Below are 10,779 nucleotides of genomic sequence, written 5' to 3' on the forward strand. Positions count from 1 at the left end.
TTTTGATGGTAAAACAAAGGGGAGAAGATGTGACAGCGTCAAAGATTCAGCAGTAGATGTAATAAAAGGACAATTGGGGCGCGTTAGCGCCCCCTCCTCTTGCGGCGGCGTGGCGAGGGCCGCTCATTGCCGCTTGCGGCTATATTTTTATGTTATTATTGCATGTTTGAGTGGTCCAGCATATTTAGGTGGCCTCCCTATCTAGATCTCAAAATACTGCATAGTGTCATTAGATAGTTATCCAGGAAGGGCTCTTCTATGACCTTCACAGGACACGTTCTGATCATTTAAAAGCTCAGATGCCTTAAACTTTGAAGCTAGAAGCGACTATTTTGGTTTTGTTTACAGTGCTTCACTTATCAGTGTTTATTTCAGTTCCATAGTTATCAACAGATTATATAATAAACTAACATCAACAACTGTTACACTGTGAACTGTTGCATACCAACAGTTAAATGGTCCTCTTAGTCACAATATGCATATATTTTACATTCAAGATTTTGTTAAACTTATTTTATTTTAATAATGTTTTAGAAACACTTAACTAGTTGAAATGAGCATGAATCTAGGTGTCATTTAGAGCACAACCTCCTCCTCCTCAAAGTGCTACTATTGATGTTGTGTAAGCATATCTGGATGGATCAGTGGTATTGATGGACAGGGAGGGATTGGATCAATACTATCTGCGTGTCATTCGAGTACAAGCCGAGTGCCACAAGCCCAGAGTGATCCGGGAGCATTCTGATTTCAACACTATACTTGGAACATTTTTAACCACAAAATATTCTTTTAACACATATGTTGTTAATTTTATGCAGTATTTGTGAATTACATGTTTCAACAATAGTATTTATTTAAAATTAGTAAGCACTTATACTTTTTAAGAAAATATGAAAAAAACCTTTGAGTTCTAACACCATTTAGATGTGAAAATTGGGAAGTTAAATTCACTTTTTAATATTCCCTTGTGTTGTACTTGCCTAGGGACTGCGGATGCAAATTACTTTGTAGCTAATCCGGTATATTTATAATCACAACCCTTGAACATAAAAAGTATGTTTGACAGTATCTTCAGGATATAGACCTGAATAAAATTACTTATTATTAAATATTAATCTACATTTACCACCGCATTTTAGTGCCATATGAACCATCTTGTACTCTGAGGACCTCAGGGACTGGCCTCCTGCTGGTGCCAGAGTCAGGACTAAACATGGACCAGCCTCCTGCTGGTGCCAGAGTCAGGACTAAACTTGGACCGGCCTCCTGCTAGTGCCAGAGTCAGGACTAAACATGGGGAATCTGTATTTCAGTTTTATGCAGCTAACAGTCTTCCTGAAGATGTGAGACAGGCCTGAACTCTGCAAATGTTGCTAAAACAGTTCTGTTTAGCTGTGCATATGAATAAAAGGATTTTATCTCCCTTATGTTAAATATAGCCAACATAATGAAGTGTACATTGTCTACCTGGGAAAGTTGAAAGAATGTGATTTATTAAAGTTTGTAACCTTAAAAGTTCTCTTATAACTCTTGGAGCGAGCATCTGTCTGTGCTTCGCCTGTCATTCTCTCCAGTGGCTCTGAGCGTCCCTCCCACCATATCCCAGGGTTCATCCAAGTCGCATCGCCGCCCACTCTAATCTACCGCGCTACCTCAGTTTCCATGGCAATTGAGTAGTGGTTGGCTTCATAAATATATTCCTTAACATTCCACACTCATTAAGCATCTTCAGAAGTGAAATGAATCTTACGGGGTGTTGTTCTCCTTAAAGGGCCAGTTGCCTCACAACAAAGAATATCATCCCTAATCAATTTGTTATCTCTAAACTGTGTAAATGTATTATTTTCTAAATAGTCATAGGGAGGGACCAACAAACAAAGACATTTACAACAAACCCATTAACATCCTACAAGTTTAGATGTTCCGTAATGATGATGCAGGACTTCTAAATAGCAGGATAAAAAAATCAATGATTGTTTCATACAAACACACAATAAAATGTATACATCACTGACAGATGCTCCACTCGACTTCATGAGGCGATTCTGTGTTTTTTGTTTGTACTAACGCCTAAAAAACCTAACCAGGGACAGGGACTGCAAATTAACCTGTGGCTAGAATCCTTACATAGCCTACATTGGTAAAATATATATATAAAAAACAACAACATTAAAATATCAAAGCTTTAATGGGAACATACATATGCTTCTCAATGGAGGACAACAAAATCATGTTCATAACCGCACATAACAGGGAGATACTACTACTAGAGTAGTTAAATATTGGGCTGAGATTAAAAAAACACTGGAGCCTGACTTTGCCATTCCATTTGGGCAGCAAAACTAATGCCATGAACGAATAAAATGGATGTTTTTGGCGCATACTTCAAACAGAAGGAAAGAAGGCCACCACAAAAGCATGTTGGGCATGTTTAGGATGCTCTGGCTCGGCAAACCTCCTACAGGTTTTCTGCCGTCTCATCAGCATCTTAACATGCCACACCAGTGAGATGGGATGCAATCATATTAATATTGATTAGTCAATATGACATGCGTCTTTTTTGTATGTAGAAAAGTTTTATATCTTTGATTTCAGCTCATTAAAAATGGGAGACATATAAATATATATATATATATATATATATATATATATATATATATATATATATATATATATATATAAATACGGTGACGCACAACTTTTACTTTTATTTTGCATCTTTTTGGTCTCCTTTTTTGGCTCTGGGGTTGCTTGTCTTTTTTCAAAGGTTTTCGGCCGACTGTCGATCCCTAAAAATCTGGCCCTATCCCTAAAAAGATGACCAGATGGTGACCTTTGAAACTTTGCTAAAATGATAAGAAAAAATCCTAGTAAAATGAAAAAATTCTAGTAAAATAAATTAAATACAAAATCAGCAGCAGTCCTCAGTACGGGGCGTCAAAGCTGAATGGGGCCACACCATGATTTACTTTTGACTCTTAAAACAGTTACAGGATACTACAGCAAGATCTGAGGGTTAAAGTTAGCGTATATTATAAAAGCCGATCAAATAAACATGCAAGCTTTATATAAGGAGGTTTTCAGTACGTTGTCATTAGTTACTAGGCAAGACGGGGGTCTCTGTGTTTTTCTGTTTGTTGAACTCCCAGTGTCTGGTGGGTTTTCTCTGGTATTCTGGTTTCCCCCATCAAAGTAAAACATACACAATTGGCAAATCCTAAATATGATTCCTGCCTATGAACATTGCTCTAACGCAAGAGATGGGTCCGCGGACACTGCAATGCAGTTCCCACCTGTTCCTCTTAGGTTGCCCCAGCAACATAGAAGGATGGGTCAAATGCAGGACCCTTCTTCCCTGCATGGGACATGCTCACTACACATCCCAGCAGAATAATCTTTAGCTCAACTCACTCTGTCACTAACTGCTCTGCACTGGTTACACCAAACTCACAGCAAAATAAATATAAATATTAAAATAATACAATGTCAAATAGTATATTAAATATGTCAGATTAATATAACGTGTTTTATATATTCATACTTAATCATTTCAATAAGACAAATGGTCTGTAACATAGACCGATGTGAACATGCAATGTTCCATTTAAATTATATTTATAATAATAAGGAGCCATTACCCTTATATAAACTTCAGTTCGGCAAAGGCCAGCTTCCTTTGTTTTGAAATAATTTATCAAAATGCAAAATAACAAAACAAAACACTTACATTTAGGGGAACCTGACATCAGTCTTCTTCAACACATCACAAGTGGGAAACCAAATACCACTTTAAATTAGTATATTATAAACTATACAATATACTATAAATGACAGTGATTAATTAAGGAACGTGACAATGGCAAAGGAAGTTCCTCAGACGTAATAAACAATGCATTACAGCTTAATTTATAGGACGACGTGACCAATAGGTTAGACGTGTATGTGACAGAGAGATGCCCACAGCTTACCGTGCCTCTCGCCCCGCTGGCCCCTATGGGCCCTCGGAACACTCCCTTGATGCTCCTGAGCTGTCCGTCCCGCAGGTGTGTGGAGCTGATCACAACGTAGTAACACGCCATGTTGCGGTGCGAAGCACAGAAAGTTCTCTACTTCTATTGAGAAAGACAAAAAACATTAAAGGTGCGACAGAGTCACAGGTCTGCAACTCTCCACGAGAAAACTCTCCAAGAGTTGTCTCTGCTGAGCGCTGTCTGCAGCCTCCAAGTCCTGCAGCCGTGATCTATCCAAAACGAGTCCATCCACGCACGCCTGCTCCTTTGGCATGGAGAGCATGTGTTGCCCGATACTCGTCTGCCTGGGAGAATCCTTCGTTTCTCCTGTGTTCGTCACTTTATTACCATTGCTGTGACACTCTCCAACGGCACCACCCTCTCCACCTCCAGCCTCCATCCCACCCTCATTTTTAAGCATGTTGACGACGCGCGCCCTCTCCTCCCGCGCTATGCTTCAAAGAAGACTGGCGCCATCTAGTGGAACGCAACAGTGTTGCGGCAAGACCGTTAACCAGAGGCGTCCAAACTGTTCACTGAAGGCCACATTCTGAAACATGTACAGCACAGGACCACAGAGGACATGACATGAAGTGAATCATTGGAAATGTTGCATTTGATGTAGTTTTGATGAGCCTCCACACCTTTAATAAGGCTTGGAACATTAATATCAGGTCTAAATATCATCAAAAGGTGTCTTATTTGGATTATAATAGCAGAATTGTTTTAATTTTACAGTAAAAACACTATTTTTGTTGATGTTTGGGCCAATTTAGCAGGAAGCCTGAGGGCCAACAAAAATTGGTCTGAGGGCCACATTTGGCCCCCGGGTCATAGTTTGGACACCCCTGGGTTAGACGATTGGAAACGGGTTCACTATCAGCCTAAATGCTAAACTTTATAAACTCTACACCATAAATTCAGCTGCTTAGGGCCCCAAAGCTACAAGAGAGACCCTAACAGCACCCTTTGTTGCAAATGATGACAAATGTTGCACTTTAACCAAATGGACAACATAAGATATGATATAATAGAATAGAATAAGATAACCTTTATTTGTCCCACAATGAGGAAATTCCAGCGTTTCCTAAATTATACAGTTAATAATTATGAATTCCTAGTGCATCTGATTTGCAAGAGGCCTACTCCATGTCAATGTCATATGTGTCACTTAGTTGGTTTCCGTGGAGCGTGTAACTTGCAGTGTAATGAGTTAAAAAGCAAAAGGTAAAACAACTTGCCACAGTAGTATTGTCGTCCTAAATAGAGTGTCAGAGAGGGTGAAGTGTATTAAAACTAGGACCATGCAAGGTTAGGCCTCCTTCTGAGGCTGGCTTTTAGGAATGTGTTTGTTTCTACCAAAATGTCTATTCCACGGAATGTAAGGGGCCCACATCTGGTTAACTACGGAGATGGCTACAGGGGAGAGCCCCTCTCCTCTGGTACCGATGTCTCTGTTGATTCTCCCCTGGTTCTACCCAAATATGGATATTCTTTACATCTTGTTCTCTTATTGGCTAAACCGTTTGTACATGGATGAGATCATGCCTGTCAAGTGATAATTTAGAGGTCTTTGTGTAAGTAAACATATAAAAGGCGAGGTACGCTCAGAGACGAGGTCCTTCTGATTCTTCTGGAGCACCCAGGCGCTGTTCTGCTGTCCTGTAATCTGACACTGCTAGAATCTGTAATAAACTAACTCTTATTAGTGCAGAGCTTTGTCAGCGTGGATTCTTTCTTTACACTCGACGGCCTCATGGAAGCAGCAATCCGAGTCACTACAAGGGCGCATCTTCACAAGACACGTTTTCTCATTTTTGAACTACGGTATGTGTTACCGAGTTTAAATCGAAACCCCGGGGTTCTCTGTGAAAGAAGGCCATAAATAAGTCTAAAAAGAAGAACACAAACAAAAAAATGACAAACAAAAGTAAAAACTGGTCTAAGTAGACCAGCTTTTAGGTAGTCATAGTCCTATCAGTACTTAAGTCCTTTTACTTCACTTCATCTGAGGGCAGGTTTCTACTCTTTGAGGTTAGACAGTTTGAAATGTCTGGGGTTAGTTTGAGTTAGTGTTCCGACGATGAGCAAAAAGATATCTATATACAAAAAATATTGAGAGGGAAATGATTCATGTTGCTTCTGTTGAATAATCAGCACAATTATTCATCCATCCATCATAACTTTGAATGCTTTAAAGGTTGAATGGACGATTTTTTTGACCAAAATTGTAGTCTTATTTCCTCGTGTCGTGGACTGCCGATTAGTTCTGTCACGTATCAATCATAAAACGCACCTGCCGCTCACCTGCAGCCTCGTGCGGATCGTCCCCACGAGCAGCACGGTTTGGCGTGTCTAAGCGGATGGATCTATCATAATATAGTTCCCTCAGTGTACGGGACAAAATGAAGACGGAGAAAGACAGTTCGAGCTGGCTCAGAAGAGACGGAAATCTACGGGAGATGAGAGATGCGATGCGATCCGTCGCGCTAATAAACAAACGCACTGTGTGTTGTATCAGTCCGCACGGGGGAGTGCACATGCGCACTTCCGCCTGCATTCTCAAATCACCGAAAAATCGTCCATTGCGCCTTTGATAGTTTAAAAGTAGGCTACATTTCAAACGGCTACGGTTGGATGGACATTTTTTCCAGGTGATACCAAGGCATATTGTCAACTTTCTGTCTCAGAAACCACAGACAACCAAAGTTTAAAATGTAAAATAAAAAATCTCAGCTATTTTAATTTTTTCTTCTTCTTTCATCTTCGCAGCTGGAGTTATAATATAACTCTAGCTGTGAAAACTGAGTCTAAACACAGTGTTGTACGGGACAGGTTGTCACACGCATCTATATCGACCATTTTCAAACTAAAATTATTGTGATTATTTATGTTTATTGTATTTTCTAGCTTCAGAAAATTCACTACCGGGAATTGTTTTTCCAAATATTTTTCATAGAAGTAATGATTGGACAATGAAATGTGAGCGTCTGACTCGGTTTTGGGTCAGAGCCACAAAGTCTAATCCTGTAAACTGTGTTTAAGTGCTCACATTGTTGTAAATTAACTCAGTATCGCTAGAAAAATCCACTTAATAATGAGTGAAAATAATTCAATTAATTGGGTCTTTTGTTTCATAAAGGGGTGTTAACTCCTTTGAACCCCAAAATGCACAAGAATACAACCACAATGCTGTGGCTATAGTTACTTCAATCTGATCAGTTTAAACATACAAGAAAGTTATACTTGTTAAAAAATATTTAAATATAGTAATGCCACATTAATTATTAATTACTAATTAATTAAATGTCTTGGAAAGTTACAATTAAATATTGCATATACTTTTTTACTAGAAACCATTTTTTGTAAATATCTTATTCATATTCAGGACAGAAGACCATAAAACACACAAATCTGCCATTTCCCTTTTGTGATTATGTTTTATTAATGAGAAAAAGGCTGTGGGACAACTTACCCAGTGTGACCCGGTCTCTTCTACTTCCCCACAGATGCTCAGTTTATCAAAAGCTGGATAAACAATTATATCTGCTACGTGTAAATAAGCACAAACCCGTGTGCAATTGTCTTCAAAACAATTGCAGTCACAAAGGATATCAATCTGATCTGATCGTTTTTGTTTTTTAAGGATTTTTTGGGCCTGTAGGCTTTATTAGACAGGACAGTGTCACTTGAAATGGTGAGAAGGCCAGGGAAGGACATGCAGCAAACTGTACATTTCTACATTACTATTGTTAATTCAGTGTATTTCAACAAACCAAATTACATTGATAATAAATTGGATAGTGGAAAGTTAACAGGCTACATTCAAATCCCAAAACCAAAAAGATGTGGGTGGACATTTGTTTATATTCCTCAAGAGTTTCGGGAATACTTAAAATGGCCAAGGACTCAGCTAATGATTAGCTCCAGGCAGATTAAACCAGAAAGTCCCTTGAAATAAATACATAATGCTATTTTTCAGATGACAGGTGTATCAATCATAGTCCAAAGTTGTACAATGAGAACAAAGAAGTAACACACAGTAGACTGATCCAGCTGGTTCCGACTATGGTCCTGGCCCAGGCGTCGCTTTAAGGCACATAGTTAAGAAGTTGGTGGTAGAAACCAGCATTGGGCCGAGCTGAAGGCCTAGCAGACAGGACCTGGCTGTGGGCTTCATTGAAGGAAAGTCTCTCCCGTGCCATCAAGTAGCCAATCACGATGGAAGCAGAGCGTGATACACCAGCGTTGCAGTGAACCAGCACTATTCCATTCTGAAAAAAATTATACAAGGCAAGGCAGGTTTATGTGTAGCGCACACAGGGCAGTGCTTCACACAACAGGAAAAAAATGCATTCAAATCACAAAGAAATTACACTATAGAGTCCCAGTAACGCTGAGACCCAGTGCATCCTAGCCATGGGATAAAAGAGCTCAGGGGACAGACTGTGAACAAGAGGGAGTTTGGATAAAAGCTGAGGGGTAACAGAGTAGTTGTGTGCACATTTCTGAAAGGAGATTTCAGTTATCACCAGGATGATCATGTACATTTTCCTTCAATTTAACTTTTGTCGTCCCGCTTTTTAAAAAGGCCCTATACATTTATCCTTCAAGTGTTTTGAAGCTAGATCCTTCTCACAGTTGCTGAGCCTTGATCTCAGCAGCTTCACCCTAGTTCAGCCTGTTTCCATGATCTTGCGGTCAGGTCCATTTCTTCCAATTAATTCCCATGGAAAATGTCGAAATTTTGCAACCCAAAAAGGGCCTGCATGTGCCAGCGCAGTGAGGTGAAATAGCAATGGAAGGCTTGATACCAAAATATTCTCCATCAGACTTATGAACACTAGAGTCAGAAAGTCTGGTGAAGGTGTATGCTGACATATACCATAAGAGGGCAAGCATTTTGAATTCTGCAGAGTGATACAGACTTATGCAGGATTGCTGAAAACAAGAATAAGCATATTTCTGATTAGGAAACATTTTTAAAATAAATCATGGTTATAAGTTAATATTAGACATAGATGCAAAGTTGTTAACATTTTCCTCAGCACCAACCTGGTCTCTGGCCTGATCAATGAAGCTGCTGCATTCCTCCAGATAAGCAGTGATGTCCGTGTCTGGGATGTCAAGAATGGGCAGCGTTTTGTAGACTAGCTGCTTAGGAAATGGATTACTCACACCATAGGCCACATTCAAAACATGTGTCACCTAAAACAAACACCAAATCAACACTGAGGACAAACCTTGACCTGAGTCAAACAAATCTGTTATCTGTTTTTCATTATTTACTTCTGTACCTACTCTGTGTTGCAACAATGGAATTTCCCCATTGTGGGACAAATAAAGGCTTATCTTATCTTAAAGACGGTGTATGGCCAGTGTAGAGTCAGGTGGGTTGTGTTTTTTCTGACCATGTCTATTCAGAAATACAATGTCTTATACCAAAGTGAATTTGAAGTAAATATAGTTATTTGGTAGATGCCAAGAGGAAAATCCAATGAATTCACTAACATCTCCTGAAGTTTAAAAATACATGTAAAGATTAACTAAAACCTTTGTACTTACAATCACTTAATTGTTTTTTTAGAAGCTAAACACTGACAGACCTGATGTGTGCGAAGAGTCTCCATATCATGGGCAACATCCTGAGACGCTGAAATGCACAGAGTACAATGAGAAAGAGAGAGGGAGTTCCTGAACATTCCTGTTCCTATTTTGCTCATCTACTTTCCAGAATAGTCACCCAAGGATTTTCAGGGGGTCCCCAGGGTTCAAACTAGGTAGTGTGTTATAATATAAAGTTACTTCTAAGACTCCGTCTCAGGTTGGAACCTACTCAAAAGCTTGGGATTCACTGGTCTAGAATACTGCACAATCCACATGGTATGGAAACAGAAACCACCAAAAATAAATGCATTTTTTATTTATACACAGTGTTCTCATAACATCATATGGTTAACCTCCACTTTTTCTTCATTTATTCCTTTTGTCCACCATCTGATAATGTTTAACATCAAAACAAAGTTAACCCTCTTATTTTCAGTCAAATCAACCATTCTGTGTCACACGCGAGTTTAGTTTGTTCTCCAAAAGGTTCAGGAACAGCTTCAGTTTGAATGTAAACTACATAAATTATATTCTGACAGTGTGTATGTATTCTGGCCCATTGATGAACAGTATGATGACTTCAACGCAGTACATTCTCCATATCCATTGTTATAATGTAAGAGTTTCTTAAAATTATGTTATTCTTACCAAGAAGTAGAAACTGTCTAACTACTCCAATCTGCAGGTCCAGGCTGTGGTCCAGCACAATCCCACAGCCCTGGTCTAGAGGCTGCAGCTGCTCCTCACCGTCCTCAGTCCTGGTCTCCAGCACCCTCTTCCCTGTCTCACTGGTCACATAGGTGCTCTGCTTCTTCAGCCGAGATTTGGAGAAACCTTGGATCTCGTGAGCCAAAGAATGCATGGGAATATGTGGCAGATCAAAATAACAAAATTACAATATAAAAAGTAAAAACGCGAGCAATAAAATGGCCTTGCAAAAATCCAAACGCATCCGCAAGTATGAGAATAGATTCTGAGGAAAAGTGCACGATGGTTCCACGTCTGTCGACGGAAACACGTCATCAAAATGATACGTTCAGTTAAGTCACATTACAGTGGTCAATACAAACTTGCTTGTTCGTGCATTGCGTTAAACTCCTCTAATAATTATACGTGTGACTGTGTCTGTACATAAGTCAATGGCCTAGCCAAAATAAGAACA

The 10,779-nt window shown here is 39.4% G+C and overlaps 1 protein-coding gene across 1 annotated transcript; it reads right to left on the reverse strand.

The window, feature by feature from the left end:
- Nucleotides 1-7,808: 7,808 nt before the first annotated feature.
- Nucleotides 7,809-10,596, reverse strand: LOC140379999 (dual specificity protein phosphatase 19-like). Its single transcript, XM_072464343.1, has 4 exons — nt 10,266-10,596; nt 9,617-9,663; nt 9,066-9,218; nt 7,809-8,284 (listed from the first exon to the last, which is right to left on the reverse strand). The coding sequence occupies exons 1-4, from the start codon at nt 10,477-10,479 to the stop codon at nt 8,102-8,104; spliced, it is 597 nt and encodes a 198-aa protein (XP_072320444.1). The 5' UTR covers nt 10,480-10,596; the 3' UTR covers nt 7,809-8,101.
- Nucleotides 10,597-10,779: the final 183 nt, after the last annotated feature.

The sequence above is a fragment of the Eucyclogobius newberryi genome, unplaced genomic scaffold (genome assembly GCF_026437365.1).
Source record: "Eucyclogobius newberryi isolate DKJ021-1_F unplaced genomic scaffold, fEucNew1.0.hap1 SCAF_445, whole genome shotgun sequence".
In the NCBI taxonomy this organism is placed as follows: Eukaryota; Metazoa; Chordata; class Actinopteri; order Gobiiformes; family Gobiidae; genus Eucyclogobius; species Eucyclogobius newberryi.

Coding starts and splice junctions, on each gene's coding strand:
- LOC140379999 (XM_072464343.1), bottom strand. CDS start 10,479: ATGCATTCTTTGGCTCACGAGATCCAAGGTTTCTCCAAATCTCGGCTG. Junction 9,219..9,616: donor AGACTCTTCGCACACATCAG/GTCTGTCAGTGT, acceptor TGTTTGTTTTAG/GTGACACATGTTTTGAATGT. Junction 8,285..9,065: donor TTGATCAGGCCAGAGACCAG/GTTGGTGCTGAG, acceptor AATTTTTTTCAG/AATGGAATAGTGCTGGTTCA.